The 17,508-nt window shown below is 43.5% G+C and overlaps 1 protein-coding gene across 1 annotated transcript; it reads left to right on the top strand.

Moving 5' to 3' along the window:
- The first annotated feature begins 1,220 nt into the window (after nt 1-1,220).
- LOC119450517 (glycerol-3-phosphate phosphatase-like) lies at nt 1,221-17,153 on the top strand. Its single transcript, XM_037713999.2, has 8 exons — nt 1,221-2,144; nt 2,333-2,400; nt 2,470-2,562; nt 2,656-2,793; nt 3,717-3,779; nt 7,725-7,875; nt 9,802-9,946; nt 16,054-17,153. Exons 1-8 carry the CDS (start codon nt 2,051-2,053, stop codon nt 16,223-16,225), a joined length of 924 nt encoding a protein of 307 aa, XP_037569927.1. The 5' UTR covers nt 1,221-2,050; the 3' UTR covers nt 16,226-17,153.
- Nucleotides 17,154-17,508: the final 355 nt, after the last annotated feature.

Raw genomic sequence — 17,508 nt, 5'->3', positions numbered from 1 at the left:
GATCTTGGAGGTGGTTGTAGAAGGCATATGTCGGAAACACAACAGGCATTCAAGATGTCGCCATTGTGAATGCTTGGTGGTTGACTGCTGGGTGAACCTTGTGGTATGATGCTTGCGATCGTCGCCCTGTGAATAGAACCCAGTGTGGATCTGCTTGCCGCGAGAAAATTGAGCTAAGGAAATGTGGATGCATTGGCTGTCTGCCAGCCGTTGGTGGGGTCTGGTCATTCTACGCTTGCTCAGCTACTCTTGCAGGCCTACTTGCTCGGGTTGACATCATTCTTTCCTTTATCAAATTTCTCTGGACCTTACTCTTAAAGGTGCCACTGCTTGCAGAAAATCGGGCTACATCCAAGCTGCCCACCAGACTCTATGGTCCATGCAATAGATCTGTACTGGACCCATTTTATAAGCCACGTGTTGTGTGTCAATTATAAGCAGTCGGCACTATTTCTAGAAATGAGCGGTGTCCAGTAGCAATTACTGAAAGCAGAATTCGGCATGTATACGAATGGAGATTTCTAAGGCAAATTTTGCAGAACGCTGCATATTTGAAAGCCACGGCTGTCTGATCGGCCTTTCTACCTGGATGCAAAGTGGTTGAAGAGTGGACAATTATTTTCTGGTATTCTGCAACAATCTTACGGAAAAGTTTGCAGTAAACGTAAAAGAAATTTGCATAAGTTTTGTTGAAGGGTGATAGTGCTGCTATTTTTTTACCTCAAAAGGCAGTGTTTCGACAGTTCTGAAAGTGCAAGTTGTATTGGGGATTTGGGTTTCAGCCATTGAAGGCTTAACTAGCTAAAGCAGTGAAAGAAATGGCGAAAAACTGATTATACTCGACAACCTCGTGATTGAAAACATTGTTCATGAGGTGGGGCGACTTCCCCATAGGGTGGAGCCCTTAGTTCACGGCCCCATTGGCTCGCCTGTGATATCTAGTACGACCAGACACACAGCACGTCCTTGTGGGTACCGGGCCATGTCGGTGTAAAGGACCGGTGTGTCCGATGTGCCATCGCCAAAGATTCGAGCCAGGTCTTGTGCTCTTGCCTGTCTCCGGCCTTTATGACGGTCAGGGTGCATATTTCGGTGAATTGGGGCTACGTGAATTTTGTTTCGAATGCTAAGCGCGAGAAGTGTGCGGTCTTTCTGTTGTGGCTTTCTTGGTGTTAAGTATCCTAGACGGGATAGAATGAGACACCCCTGCCTTGTTCGTTGGAGTCGTAGTAGGAGCTGCGTGGACGCATGTTGAGGTAGTCCCAGCGCTGCCTTTATTGCCGTACGAAGGAGGGTGTCCATCTGGTTCGTCTCTGTCGGAGTCAGGTTATGGTAAGGCTGGTGGTAGGTTAATCTGCTAATTATGACCTCCACCGCTGATACCCGTATGTATATCAGTACTGCTGGCATGAGCTTTAGTGCACACATATTTACGTTCCTACAGAACAGCTCTGTTCATACCACACCGTAGTGAACCTGTAGTATATATAATCTTGACCAGCGCCGACGGACGTTGACCAGCGCCGACGGTTTTCCTGCAAAGTGCGACAACTGCACGGCCGCTGGCACGCTCATCACGCCAGCGACCTACCTCAAACCAGCACGCTGCTTGATCAGGTGGGCTTGAGCAGGAGAGCTGCTGTAGACATGGTTGTAGGCGAAGACCATAGAATAAAGGCGAAGACTGCATCACAGTTTTCTTGATCCGTGCTGTTTAAACAGTTTAAGCACGAAGTTACACAACGTGAAAGTGCTCGGATTTTGTCGCTTCAAGTTTTTTTATGGTAGCAGCTTCTAGAGCTGCCGCTTGCGTGAGGAGTACATTTATCAACTTGCAGCAATTGTGATTCTGCATAATCATTCAATGAGTGTTCTTTGCAAAATGCTTCCAAACTATCCTAGCTGGCATAGAGTTTCACGTGTTATAGTGAGAAACTCTATGCTAGCTGGCCGCCTTCATGTGGCAGTTACGTGCTCACGCGCATTCGCATTGCCATTGTGAGAAGTCAAGTACGTCACAATTGTCACGTGAGCACGCGTCACAACGAAAATGGCTGATTTGGGTCGCTGTCGTCTGCTTACGAAAGAAATTCTGAAGAATGAATTGATCAGTTCAATTACATATGTTCTCGTGGACTGTGATGGTGAGTGGCTAGAACGCCTCTTCTCAAACACTTGTGCCGGCAAGAATCGCGATTCGCGAAGCTTGCCGACGAAAAATCACCCGTGCCCTTGAGGTTTCGCCCATCGTCCTTTTCCGGCAGCAATTTTGAAAGAGGTTTCATTCATCTGAGGACAAACATGTTCCCTCTCCCGCTCTGTTCCTTTACAGGCGTCTTGTGGCAGGCAAATAATCCCATCCCTGGCTCGTCGGAAGCACTATCTTTGCTTCGAAAACTTGTAAGTCTTTGGCCGCCCGTGTACGGCGATTTCCTGCGACAGCCCGCGCTGATAATGCTTCCTGCGCAGGGTAAAAAAGTACGCTACGTGACGAACAACAGCTCGAAGTCGCGGCACGGGTACCTCAGCAAGTTACATCAGTTGAAGTTTGAGGCGAGCCTTGTAAGGCACCGAAAGTTTCGCAGCACTTTGCTCAGTACGAATTTAGAATGCTTTATATGTGTGCTTGCTTTTTTTTTTTTTTTTTTTCGACAGGACGAAATAATTACGGCGCCGTACTGCGTAGTGCTTTACCTGAAGCACGTGAATTTCACCGGAAAGATTTATCTCGTTGGCACCTTTGGTCTTCGCGATGAACTCACTGAAGCCGGATTTACGACACTGCCCATCGGCGTACGTATACATATGCAATTTTTCGTTTAATCTCCATTTTCGTTTGACATATAAGTGTATGCGTTATATTGCAATAGAATGTACATTTACTTCCATTTGTGCAGAAAGTGAATGCATTATACTAATTGACTCTTTGAGCCACTTTCAGCTGGTTCTATCCAACCACCGTGTATCCAACCAATGCCTCCTTTACTCTGCTTACAGAAACATTTTGTACGTAGCAAAAATAAAATTGTTAACTGCCTTCTAAAACTTGTGGGTGATGCCTAAGCTAGCGCACATATAGGTTTTGATACCTGGAGAACCTAGAGATGCTCTCACCTCAGATTTATCGATCACAAAGCAATTTTGGGTATTGAATTCAGTTTTAGGGTATCTTTGATGGCGACGTGCTGCTTTAATGCACCCATTGCAGCAGCCTACATTGCAGGAATAGCTGTGTTATGTGACTTATGTGATGAATGGTCAGCCCAGTAAGGCTCACCTTGTAAAAATGGCAGACATAAAATACCAGGACTAATTTGCTTTATGTAATTTATAATGTACGTGCAAAAATAGTTACACTACGTGTTTGGCGCCACTTTTTGTGTAGTTGTGATATGCATTCGAGTGTTTCACTGTTAAATGAAACACCCATTTAAAACTCTTCTCTAGCCAGCAGATGGGAGGTATATAGCTCGAAGGCTTGCAGACATTTTTTTTATGCTAAGATAACAAATTTCAATAAATGGCACAGTTGTATTGAATTTAAAGCTCTCTTTGAAAGCAAGACCACATTAAATATGAGAAACCATCCAATGTTGAAACATTGTACGCGTATATTGTGTCCACATGACGTAACTCACAAATGCTGCCCGCAGTATTGTGGAGTCTCAGCCGATAGTTTGCTATGGTCATTGTGGTTCGTTTTCTTTTATTTTCAGCCAGACACCACTGGTCCAGACTGGCTGAAGTTCTGTCTGGAAGAGGTGAAGATGGAGCCCGACGTAAGTTAGCAGATTTGTTTGCAGTGACTTTTGCAAGGGTGTCGTGAAGTATCTTACAAAATATGTTTATGGTTTTTCCGAACTTACTGCAGCTGCATGTTCCTTCTGCTGGATAGAGAAGAGCTAGCTTATTAGCATCTGCGTGTATATGGCACATATTGCAGCATGAACGCTTGTGACAAAAACGTGGGAGGGTGTCGTAAATTCTCTCAAAAGCATACATGACGATTTCATGGAGCTGCTGGGGGAGATATATAGAAACAACCGAGTACAAATTGTATCGGAAGGCCGAAAATGTAATGAATTGGTGGAAATTCACCAAGGACTGAAGCAAGGATGTGCCTTGCCTCCATTGTTGTTCACGCTTCATGTTAAGGGCATAGAAAGACGAATGGAAAAGAGTGAATTAGGGTTTGACTTAACCTACATGCGTAGAGATTTGTGAAGAGCGAAGAGACTTTGTTCTAAAACGGGCGCTCGGGCGACAACCACCCTCCTTCCGATACGTAGAGAGAAAGTGATCTGTGCAGTCACCCGCATCCCCCGGTGCTGCATGGTCCGACCGTGCCGTTAAACCAACGCTTATTGCCATCCTTAAAGCAATAAAATTCTCTTGATCTCAAAAATTCTGCCAACCACGCAATAATATATTTTGGGACATTATGATTCCGTAGTACATTCAGAATGGAATACATCATATGCGAAGATACAACTTGATAAAGGAAAAAAAAAAGTGTTGCTGGAAACAAATTTCACTGCTTGTATACACAAAACCTCGCAACAAGATATTTAAATGAAAGTGTTTGTAAGCTCTGTGCTGTGCCACTTTTGTGTAGCCTTTTCTTTAAACCTTGTAATTACAAAGTTATTTCGTAGAAAAGCATACTTTTTCTTTTCTTTTTGTGTATGTGTGTGTGTGTATTCCAGCAGATTATTTCACATTATATCTGGAGTCACCCTCCACTATAGAGTGCCTCATAATCATATCATTGTTTTGCCACATAGAGCCCAAGAAATTTAATTGTATATTTTAGCATAATTATCTAAATAGGTTGTAACAAAAGAAATCGAAAGCATCAAAGAACATGTTTCAGCGTCAAAACTCAAATGCAATACCTGATCTGAGCTGATGAGTGCGGCTCATCTTTGGCAAGCAAAGCAGAGGATGACTCCTCTTTGGTGATATCGGTACGAGCAGATAGGATGAGTACAGCTCGGGTTGGTCTTGTGAGATAGTTAAGAGGTGAATGAACACCTAGCCCAACCTTAATTGTTTCTTTCTTTGTCACTCATGTTAATTTCTGGTTTAAGGACAGACTTTGCCAAATATAGGTACCTGCTGTTTTTATGACTATGCAATTCTCACAGAAAAGGCTAGCCAAGCTGCAGCCATGGTTATATTACTAGTGTTTTCTGTTCTCATAAGACCCTCCACTGCTGCATAGCTCTGCTAATTATGACAAGAACTGCCACTTCCCACAAGTGAAAAGTTCTGTGCTCATGAAATTGCACAAAACTGTTCACCAGGGACGGCTGGTGATGGGCCGTTGTTGACAAGATGTGCGCTTTTGCTGGTTTGAACCTCGCACACCTAATGATCTGGCTCACTGAGCATAGAATCAAGCACTCAGCCTGTCATCATGTAACAAAGCAAAGAAAATTCTGCATTAATATATGAGCCTGGAATCAAGTTGAGTGATCTCTAAATTCTGGTGCTATCAGACCACTTGCTATGCCACCAGCTCGTTGCTGCCATGCAGCTAACACTTGGGTGTGTAACTTGGGGCTTTCAAAGTGCATAGCACATGAAATAAAGACGGAATTATCACAATTATGGAGAGCAAGTATGGCAAGCAAATTAATTTATCTCTAAACCAATTAGTTGAAGATGGGGGCTGTCATTGAAAATTAAGGGGGGGGGGGGGGGAGCAAGCAAGTGAATAAGAACCAAGGGCTTCGATTTTCTGTTAGGGACAACCATATGAAGCCAGGGAAAGCATAATGCAGACTAACTATTGCCATAAAAAATGCCGTATAAACCTGAATATAGGTCGAGATTGTTTCCCGAAAAAGAACAGCTAAAGTTGGGCCCCTCATCTTATGTAGCACTCTTTAGCACATTGTGAGTTGTTGTCTGGCCAAGTCAAGATCAGGAATTGACCTTTATTCTTGTTTATCCAGTACCACGGAAGAGAAATGGAATACATGGGGGGGGGGGGGGGCTGCTATGCACACAGTGGCTGGTCATTATATGTATGTGTGTGTGTATGTATGTACCTGGGAAAAGGGAATAGAAATAACAATAAGCTAGTTTGAAAATTTCACCAATTAATCTGTCATTAGCTGTATGTGCCATCACTCTTGCATAACCCATTATTCTTCGCTTAGATTCATTTCACTCTCCAGAAGAGGGTAATATTTGCTAATGAGGGGAGAACAGGCCCCCTCGTAAAGTATGGTAGAGAGGGCCTGGCCCTCCCGAGCCCCTATCATTTTAAGCCTTGGTAATTACTCAACCTATTAAATATTCTTGCAGTTGCAACTGTGTGAGTGTTTAATTAAGCTTTGGTGGGTGGGATGACAGCGGCGTTGAAGGGAGCCTGTGTGTATCACTGACAGTAATTGCTTCATAATATGGGCCCTTGGTCGCTGTCCCATTGCTTAGGACCCGCTGTGGTGGCTCAGTGGTGATGACGTTCTGATGCCGAGCACAAGGTTGTGGGTTTGATTCCTCGCTGCAGTGGCCACAGTTTCATGTTAGCAGAATGCAAAAATGCTCCTGTGCTGAGCTTTAAATGCACACTAAAGGCTAACTACAGCAACATTTAGGACTGCATAAAAAGCCTAGTTTCAGACAGTGTAGATATAGTGCAGCCTCCATGAAAAACATTGCGTCTAAAGTACAACTGGATGCAACGCTACACATTTTTGATGCTGAAACTAAAACATTTACCGACCATTGCGATACTCCCTAATGCGAAATTTGAGCGCAGCTGTATACGTGTTTTCATTTCGCGATATATTGGCTGGCGCGGAAAATCTGTCTCGTGCGGCATGTTGCAAATAAAGCGAAGTGTGATGCAACTGCCTCGCTAATTGGGAGATTGAGAGAGGCAAGGTGTGGGGGTGACGCGTGGGCGCAATTTACAGCATCCACCGCAGACAGATCTCTGCTGTCTTTGTTTCCGTATATGGTATCGGTGGCGTCATCGGTGAACAGACGATGCACGGTACTCTGTCACCATCTCGTAGCCGCGGTGCAAGTCTTGCGCGGCACTATGCTTTTCTTCTCACGCTTTTGCCATACCCTCCTCCTCCACGTTCATTCTAGCGCTCTCTTCGCCATCTTTCATCCGCGCTCCGCGTTCGCTCTTTGATCGTTCACTCGGTTACGAGGACGCTGAGGGATGACGCTCGTTGCAGGAAAGGGGGCCTAAGTGCTGCACTCTAAAAATTATCGCCACTATTATGCCTATTATGCTTCGCCATTCATGACACAAAACCCAGAATGTTGAACCAGTGCGGCACCTCGACATAACCTCTGAGATGGGGCGGTTCCCACAGCATGCTACAGATCTCGAAGGCCATGGTCTGGAATGTGTGTCACATCTGCTATTTATCACGTGTCCACTCAAGTGCTATTTAAAGGGTGTTAAGAAAATGAGATAATTGCCTGCCCTGTAGCTTTGCCAAGGTTACTTTATTAGTATATGCTACTTGTTTATATCCAATTTCTCCAAAGTGAAATTAAAGCAATTTGAGTTGAAAAGCTAATCAGCCCCCCCCCCTCCCCCGTTGCGGTATTTCTCATAGATTCTGCTTTGGTGCTGGGACATTTAATGCCGTAATTATGTCACATTGCTTAAAGCATTCATAGTATTGTCAAACTGCCTTTCAGTCATTTCAACCTTTGTGGAAGAGCACGTGCCCATGTTTCTGCTGCAGGTAAAAGCTGTTGTCTGTGGCTTTGATGAGCACATTAGCTTCAACAAGGTCATGAGGGCTGCGACCTACCTAAAAGACAAGGACTGCCTCTTCCTCGCCACTAACACAGACGAGACATACCCTTGCTCCAACAAGGACATCGTTGTACCTGGTCAGTACATGTGCTAAAATATAGAAGGCAGCAGTGCAAGGCTGTCTTTCCCTACGTGTACGTACGTTCCCTACGATGAAACAGGCAGAATAAGTGTGAGTGCAAACAAGCCATGCTGCACTGGCTCTGCATACTGTTATCGGGAAACAGCGCTCCAAATGCTTACGAGACACACAACAAGAACACGTACATGAACAAGAAAGCGCTTTCTCGTTCATGTACGTGTTCCTGTTGTGTGTCTGATAAACCTTTGCAGGGCTGTTTCGACCCAATAATGCTATTTCAGCTAGCCTCAATGCCAGCCTTGAACAACATATTTTGTCTTTTGCCAGCGCTGAGAATAGATGCAGTAGCATCAGAACTTGAGCTTGGTGGTATGACTTCACAATGCAAAAACGAAGATAGGTAAAAAAAATGAGCGGGACAAGAAAAGATTGGCAGGACACAGTACTGACAGCCTACAAAGGCATCAGTTGCACAGCTGCATTATATATGTGTTGAAGAAATGGGAGAATAAGATTGAAAAGCAAGAAAAACACAATACAACAGCCTAAAAAAGATTGTTATGCCTCCATTTCAGGGACATTGTGGTAAAATAATAACTATAGCACCTTTTTGCTTAACCATAGAAATAGCTGATCTCTTTACTATGCAGTCAATCAATTTACTTTGGATGTAGCTTCATTTGGCTTCCATGCTCGGTGTAACCTCATCCAGAGGTACCGTGTTGTACAAAAAGACGGGTCTTCTTGAGTCGAGTGCACATATGAAGATAGTGCAGTTGGCTAGAAAAAAAATTCAATTGTACAGGGGCATTGAAGCTTGGGCTACTTCGTGTTCCTTAATTTTGAATAGTAAGAAGCAGTGAAACTGTAACACAAAACAGCACTGTCTTGTCTTGCTTTTCTGTGCCCCCCCCCTCTCTTTTTTTTCTTGGGCCATTCAAAGGTGCAGGCATGCAGAAGAAGCAGGCATGCAGTATGCACCACACATTATACTTTTGTAAGTGAAAAGATAGTATAAAAAAGGAAGCATTAGGTGGTTTTGCCAGCTCTTGTATATGCTTTCAATTTATAGTTTATTCGACATATAATATATAACATCAATCTAATGACTGTCTGCACTTTTTCAGCTGTTTAGCAAAATGCATGAGGCCCCTTTGATTATACCTTTCTACATTATAGGATCAATGACAAATATTTTTTGTTGTTTCTTTTTAATACATTACAAAGCTGACTTAAGCTTTTTTTTTTTTTCCTTTTAACAAGAGAATTCGTCTTCTGCACAACTTCAAGACTGCTTCTTCAGTTTTTGTTGCATTTGTCATTTTCTGGTGCTCTGGAATCTTGAGAACTAAAGCTTCGATCAGAGGTGCCATATCAAGGATCCTTCAGTGTTGCATTGCACTTCCCAGAAATGGATGGCGGAAAATTGTGAAAAAATATTATTAGAATATCACTGGTTACTCGAAGCAGCTGCTAGTTAGTCGGTACATTCATGAGCTCCCAAGGCTAGCACGAAGGAATATAGTCATAGTAGCCTCATACATATGTAGTCATAACTGAAAACACAGATTTTTTTAAATTATTTCTTTCATATAAAGTTTGAATACTTGATTGGTATTTCCTATCTTGAATATTCACAAACCTCTTTGATTGCTGATGGATATAGTATAACCGTGATTGCTTGCACTACAGGCGTCGGTGCAGATTTATATACTCTGACAGTTCTACTTATCAAAGCTTCTGTTATGGCTGATTAGTTGGTGCTCTTCTATATCAGCTCATTAGCTAATCAGTCATAACTAAGTGCTTATCAGTTGTTCTAGTTGTAGTTTATGACTCGTGGTGCAGCTTTATGCAACACTTTTCATGAATGAAAAGGCTTTGTACAATTACTGTGACTCAAATCTGTTGTTTTTCGCAGGCTCAGGCTCTATGCTAGCAGCAGTCTCCACAGCTGCTATGCGTAAGCCCATAGTTCTTGGAAAACCAGAGCAGCACATGGTCGATTGCATCAAGTACAACTGCCCTGACCTGGTGCCAGCAAAAACACTAATGATTGGAGACAGGTAACATTTCTTCAAAACACTGTTGCTTACTTCTCTAAATAGCAATGGACACATCAACGGGGTCCTCCAACAGTGCTTTGTCTTTGAGCACGCTTTCAAATGGGTGGCAATATGTGTGCCTGAACACAGTATACTACCAGTACACAGTACAGTGTAGACCGCTTAAAACGTAAGTCGCCGGAGTCGCGAATATCCGCACTATAACCAAAGCAACAATTTCAAGGCCCGCACATATGCAAAACATGTGCACCGAGCCGCCACGCGTATGCGACAGTCGAGGAATGCGGCTAGAACATTTGCATTAAATTTACAGTCAAATCTCGTTAATTCGAGCCAAATCACGCGGCGGCGCCTCCGACTGGCATTGCTCCGACACCGCCATAGAGTAAACGCTTAGGAGAGACCCCTCAATGTCGCGCGCGAACAAAAAAAAAAGAAAGAAAACGCGGCGGAAATTTTGCCCTCTCTCAAATGGCAAGGTCGCCGATTCTGCGTTGCGCCGGAGCATGCGTGTACATGCCGACGTCTCAGCTACGCTACCGTAGCCACACGTAGAAAATGGCAGTGAACCCTTCTTTCTCCTTTATGCTTCCTCTACTTTCTAGTCACGTGTTGACCTTGCACGCTGCGGCTACGGCGCAGAGGGAAGCAGCGGCGCTCTCCCAGGGCGGCCAACGAAACTGCCCACGCCGGCAAACGCCCGCTTCCCGATACCGGCAGAAAACGAAACTTAGAGGAGCTGGCGCCGGGCCGGCTGGAACGCGGCGCCTGCACGGCGGCGGGCGCGCACGGTGACAGTCGAAAGTGAGGGAGCTACGAGGGAGGGCGATGGGAGCCACCGAAGTGCGGAGTTGCCGAGGCGAAATCCGCTTCCCTGCAGCCCTCCTCCCTCACATTCCACGGTCTCCGCGTGCGCCTTTCGCCGTGCTGTGCTGGCGCCGCCCGCTCCCTGAAGTTTCGTTTACTGCCGTTATCGTGAAGCGAGCGTTGGATGGCGTTGGCAGTTTCGCGGCCCTCGATCACTAGGCGCGCCGTGATATTTCATGACTCGCACTCAAGATTCTGGTTTCAGCCTCACTGGCTGTTCGTTGGCACCACGTGCCCTTCTCCTCCACTTCGTCTCCCTTTCTTCCTCCAGCACTCCTTGGGGCGCCCGTTTGAGGGGAGCGTTCGCCGTCTCCGCTGACTTCCGTACTCCCAGCCAGCCGCACTGTAACCCACTGTAACCGGTATTTCGTTTCCCGCAACTGCACTATAAGCGATACGATACGTGTACACATGGAGTGCTATGGGAAAATTAACGGGAGTCTGAAAAGACCGCACTATAAGCGGTTACGTTATAAGTGGTCTATACTGTATATGAAGTGCTCTTAGTAACAAATAAAATGACACAGATGAGTGTGAACATACAAAAAAGGTATTTATTGCTACTTTTATAGCTGATATATGTACAGACAGACAGACAGAAACGTTTATTTACATCATCAAGATGATGATGGGGACGTAGACAAAAAGCCTTTCACAGGATTGACGAGGGTCTACGCCCTTTACAAAAAACTTGGCTTATACAAACATACATAATAACTACAAAGTGGCGATTTATACAGCAACAACAAAGAACAAAAATTAAAAAAAAGAAAAGCATCTTACAACTTGCTCTCTAAGGTTGATTGTACACACGAAAGCAAACAAAAATCACTCTCCTATAGGGTAAAGTCATTGCATGCATTTAATAGAGAGGGTAGTCGATGAGAAATCATTTGTCAACCATAATTCGTACGTGTTTTTGATACAAACCAATCTCCAGCTGCTCGGGAAACGTATGTGTACGTTTTATGTTTTAACTTGGATAGCTTAACAAGAAAGGCATTTTGCTTAATGCTAAATTTATATCTTTTAAGCAGCGCATTATTGTACAATTCTGTTATGGGTATTATGTTAAGTGCTTCAAAAATAGGTTTGGAGGGGGAATAAAATGCAGCACTGGCAATATTGCGTACAGCACGTTTTTCAATTGTATACAGTTTGTTAGTATTGAAAAAAGAAGTTGTGTCCCCATACCAGAAAACAGTAGTTAATGACAGAGTAAAACAATGAGTAATAGAATAGTTATTTGATACACTGAGGAAATAAATTTCTGAATTTCGAGAGGATCCCTACCGTTCTTGAAATTTTTACTGCAACAGAATCAACGTGATCTCAAAAGAACACCTAAGCTTTTTACACAAGGTACAGTTTCTATAACGTCAGATCCTATAACGCCACTACAAGGAATAATCCATCCGTGGAAGTCGCTGAGGAATTGAGAAAGTTCAACTCACCACACAAGGCTACTGAGCAAATGTTCACCCATATTGGCTACCAATCAAGGTAGCCAATATGGTAGCTATAGCTATATACGTTCCAGGTGGTGTCCCGTAGAAGAAGAGGAGGGGGGCAAGTTCCTCTTGCACCCGCATTATCCATGCTGTCCAATGGCGCTACCATTGGAACACTTGCGCCATCTCTCGTCGTAGCTGCGTTACTACAATACCTTCTCTCACTGTTGCGTTTGTGTCATGTAAGGAAGGCGACAGGTCAGGGGACATGAGATAGTTGAATGTTCCCGCAATTGCAACTGTCATTTGCTAGGCTGTTCTTTTGAGCATGCCAAATCCTTGCTGCTTATCAACTTCCACTGTTATCCTTTGCCAAGCAGAGCTCTAAAAATGGGTGTGCCTGCCAATCTTCACAGCTGCTGTAAACTGTGGTGGAAACATAATCGACTGTTTGCCTTTCTGTTTTCTAATTGCTGTTTATGTTGTCTCAGCTTGGAGGGTGGTTGATAACACACCATCAGCTGAATCTGATAAGCAAAGTGATTGCACTGCTCAAGCACAAGTGCAGGGAATCAAAAGAGCAGCCGAGTAAATAAAGGTCTCAGTACTGTGGGTTTTGCATGTACTCACACATTCTTGGCTGTCTTCAATACCACAATGTAGTAAGTAGACTGCCTATTGACTAGGTGGCGGGCTATAAACAAAAATTGGCTAGGTGCAATCTTGCGAAAAGTTTATTGACTGTGGTTTCTTAGAAAATTTTGAGTTCTCCATAGAATATTCTGAGACTTTTGTAGCGTTATTGCTGTCAGGTCTGCGTCCATCACACTGGTTATTTTATAAAACTTGCGTTTTCTTTCCCCCTCAAATTCTGTGCACAGTAAAATTTTGACTTGAATAGTACAAGAGTTGTCTAAGTGAAGCACAATTGAGTTATGATGAGTCGTGTTTTTTTTTCTTCATAATGTGTGTCTACACACAGGAAAGCCGTGTGGTATTCTGCTGTGTAGGTCTCATTGCACTGTTGCACGAGAACAATCAGGAGGAAACAAGAGGCTAAATTTTTTTTTACCAGGGGATGTACAAAATTCTGTAATTGTGCTTTCTCGTACATGTAGTTGGATCCACACAAGATGGTGGACGTTACCTTGAAAATGGAAATATAGCAGGAGCACACGAACTGGAGTCGTTATTCTTGCGACTATCCTTTCTGTGCTGCATACTCCGTGTATGCAAGCCTACCAACTGCTCAATGGTACTGGATGTAGGCTTTTCCACACTATTAGGTTGCCCTATACAAAATGGTTGGCCATCTTGTATACAACCTAATAGTGTGGAATAGCCTACTTCCATGCAGTGTTTCACATATCTTCTTAGAAGTAGGAAAGCAGTTTTTTTATTTGAAACATAGAATAAGAAAAAAAGCAAACGAAACTTGAATAAAAGACAACTTTAATTGCTGCTGGTAGGTGCTGAACCCACAATCTTCACATGATGCATGCAATGCTCTACCAAGAGCTATGGCATTGGCTGTTCCCCTGTCCACTTTCGTGGTACTTATGTACTAATTCTAGTCCTTGGAGTGTTAGCCAGCACTACGTGGCCATGGCAGCAGATGTGAAACATCCTTTCAGCCTTTCATTTCTTTTCATCCTGTTAAAAATATTTTCTTTTAACTAAAAATATTTATAGTCAATTCAGCATACAGTCGAACCAGGATATATCGAACCCACATACGAATTATTGGCAAATTGCAATTATTGGCAATTGCAATTGCACGACAGTTGCTTTACTTTCTTTCAAACAAGCCAAACAAGTGAATATGCCGAGTGTGATGTTGAGCGATGCAGATCAAAACATGCGATCTTGTTGCAATATTTTAGCGAAAACGAAGTAGTGGTAAGCTCACAATCTTCTTTTCTTCAAAATGTTCGTCTATGAAATTCATTATAACCTCATTCTAAAGGGGCCATCACATTGTTGTCACAAACTATTCTCAGTTTATCATAACTGAGATTAGAAGGGGCCAGTATGGTTATACAGTGGAACCTCGTTGATACGATTCAGCATAATACGTTTTTCGGGATAAGTTTTTTTATTTTCCCGATAATACGATTTGGTCGGATAATACGTCGGATGATACGCTTTATTTTCCGATTTCCGTGAAGATTGTATCAACGAGATTCCACTGTACACGCCCACAAAACTTGACTTTGCCTCTGAGCCTTTCCCACTGACAGCAACCACCATTTTGGATGGCTTGTGTAATGACAAAAAGTGTGGGGCCACCGCTGCATCGTCTGCTCTGAAATATTCCCAAACCAAGTACGCTCTGTGCCAAACTTTCCCTGCTGCACGCAACAGGGAAACCTAACAGCTAGTGCAGCAAGGATGTCGTCACTGCATTATGCTTTCTATTCTTCCACGTGCACAACAAAAACAGTTCGAAATGGAGAACGCTTGCAGACATTCTCGGGCTGACTGCCAAAGCACACATACGAAACCATGCAGAATGCACTTCATCTTGTCAATCGTCAGTGTTGCCAGACTGCTGTAAGGTTCAACTGTGATATAAAAGATACAAATTTTTTACCGCATGAATGTGTGAAGATTTTGTCCGCTTGTGTGGGACACGTATACAGTTTAACATGCATACATAATTCAAGCAGAAAAAAATTTGGTGTCATGGCCCCTTCAAGGAACCATGCGACATTTAAATGTATGAAATCTTCATACATATTTTTCACTCTATGTAATAATTTCACTGGTTACTGTTTGTGACAATAATTGTTGTGAATTAGTGAAATAACTTTTCGTGTTGCCAGTTTGATTTCAGAAGGATGCTGTTTTTGTTATTTCGTATTACCACTGTATATGTATTTAGCCTGTCTTGACGATACTGATGGGAGGTCGCCTTTTCAGGCTGTTGATGTTGTCAGCTTCTTCTGTTTGTGTAATATTATGTGCAGTAAACTGAAATGCCTCTTAATGTAGCTGGAATAAAGATACAGGTTATTGTATAGATTTCCAAGAATGTGACTGAACAGATTGAAAAATAACATGTCTTAATTTATTATAGCAAGGAAGCAATGTCTGCTTTACCATACTTTAAAAAATAGAGAACTTGGCAAAAAATCATTGGTGGATGGTCATGAAAGTCAATCGACAGCTTTCCAATAGACTTGATGCGAGATGCTGCTGGAGGACACTTATTGGTTACTCTGTTGGGGTTTGCCATGAGGCATGTGGGTTCTGTGACAATGCACTGCCTTCAGGATTGGCCCACATTACAAACTACATTAAAGCTCTTTCGAGAACTCGTACCGTGTTCTCCTCTCAGGATCACCACCTTTTATTAGTCTCCGGGATGGACCCAGTTTTACTTGGCCAGACAGCCATCAGCACACATTGGGAGTAAGAGGCAAAGAAAGTTTCTCTTTATTATATACACGCTTGAGATGGTCCTGAATAGCTTGCAAGTGGGTCATCCTGTTTTTTTTTTTCGTTTTTTTTTTCTAACCCAGTGGGTAGAAATTTGAGAAACTCTGGCTATGGAGAGCTTTGTGAAATGTGCAGCAAAATGACTCTGTTGAAGACTGAAATCAGCACCTGGCATTCTGCCATTGGCTTGCCATGTCATGAAAACTGAAATCATTCAGCAAAAAAAGAAAGCCTGAAGAATCTGTAGCTGAAACTTTTACAATGGGACAACTTTTAAATGAAAAGTAGCCCCGTTGGCACACACTATGGTTACAAATGCAGTTCTTAAGATGATCGGTGTATCTGCAGGCTGAACACGGACATCCTTATGGGTTGTCGAGCTGGCATGAAGACGCTGCTTGTGGGCTCTGGCATCCATCACCTGGACGACGTGCGCAAGCTGGTGTCCGAGGGGAAGCACAATGAACTGCCAGACTTCTTTGTGCCGAAACTAGGCGACATTTTGGAAATGCTGGCGTAGGCATCCATTTGGCCGGGTGTCAAAGAAGGCGAAACTTCGGCTGTGGAGTCTCTTAGGGGTAATTTATAGACGTTACACGCCGCATACATTCGGCGTAAACCTTGTCGTATCATGTGTACATAGGGCCAGGATTCCCCAGTGAACTTTATTTGAAGCCTACCCCCCCCCCCCCCTCCCTCCCTCTTGATTGTGTTGGCCTTGTTGTCCTCCACTTCTAGTGGCAGCAAGTAAAAGTAAGTTTGAGGTGTTTGAAGTTTTCTTTACTGGTGTGGATAGTTAGTATTTGCTGGGCGTGCACCAGATTGTATAATTTGCACAAAAGTTTAAAAACTTTGCACAAAGGTTGCCTTGAACAAAGGTTACTTGGAACAAAGGTTCAAAGTAATTCAGTGGTGCACAGTAGGTGTTAAAACAGAATGCTTGGTATAGTGGTGGTGGTTGTTCACCCGAGAATTTGGCATGAGTGCGCTCATGACGACTTCTCCTTTTAAACTAGGGAGGTGGCATGTGCCACCATACTCAAGTTAACGATCTCCACACTCCTAGCGATTTTTTAGATATCTGAGCGCCAGACGTTTCCACCATGCTGTGTGGCAGAGCTTCTTCCAAAGTGTATCAGATTCAATTTCTGTCCGAGTGCAACACGTGCTAGCAGGCTTTAGATTGAGATGGCGTTTATTGGCAAAACGTTGCTGAAGATATTGCCGAGGGTTTGTGATCAATAACTATGCTAGTTATTGGTTTTGCCTCTTCGTCGCCGTCATTACCACTCGAACACACCTCATAGTCAATATCAAAGTCCTACAAATCATAAACAGCTCTTGGATTTCTGCATCATTTAAAGATTGCGAGGACTTCTTGTGTCTGCTCACAATGCTGGAAAGCAATAGCTGTGGGCTTGGAGGTTTAAAACAGGTAAATTTTATCGTGCTGCCTGTCATAAAAGCAATAGCTGCCATACTATTTCAGTTAAGCCAACTTCTTTGTAGATAGAACTACGCATAGACGTTGGGTTAAATGCACAAATTATCTCGGAAAGTGGACCAAAATGGCAACACAGCCTTACTCAGGTGCAGCACATTGTCACATTGTGGTCATGATGAAGAACCATACAGTGCCAAAACTGTGTGTCTGTCACGGAGCGGCACATTTTCGAGTTTTCGAGTGGTTTTGACGCCAATTAGCGGCCGCCAAAAAAACGTGTCCTCACTGTGTGGCATGCATTTTCGAGAAGGCAACATGCCGATTAACGGGCATCAAAAATGTCGTGGCCCCACGGGATG

This window comes from Dermacentor silvarum, chromosome 4 (assembly GCF_013339745.2).
Source record: "Dermacentor silvarum isolate Dsil-2018 chromosome 4, BIME_Dsil_1.4, whole genome shotgun sequence".
NCBI lineage: Eukaryota > Metazoa > Arthropoda > Arachnida > Ixodida > Ixodidae > Dermacentor > Dermacentor silvarum.
Note: the sequence above shows the minus strand (reverse complement) of the source record. Positions and strands in the feature narration are given on the sequence as shown.

Excerpts from the sequence above, each read along its gene's own strand:
- LOC119450517 (XM_037713999.2), top strand. The coding sequence starts at position 2,051 with ATGGCTGATTTGGGTCGCTGTCGTCTGCTTACGAAAGAAATTCTGAAG. Across the intron at positions 3,780-7,724 it reads AGGTGAAGATGGAGCCCGAC|GTAAAAGCTGTTGTCTGTGG; the intron begins GTAAGTTAGCAG and ends TTTCTGCTGCAG. Across the intron at positions 9,947-16,053 it reads ACACTAATGATTGGAGACAG|GCTGAACACGGACATCCTTA; the intron begins GTAACATTTCTT and ends GTGTATCTGCAG.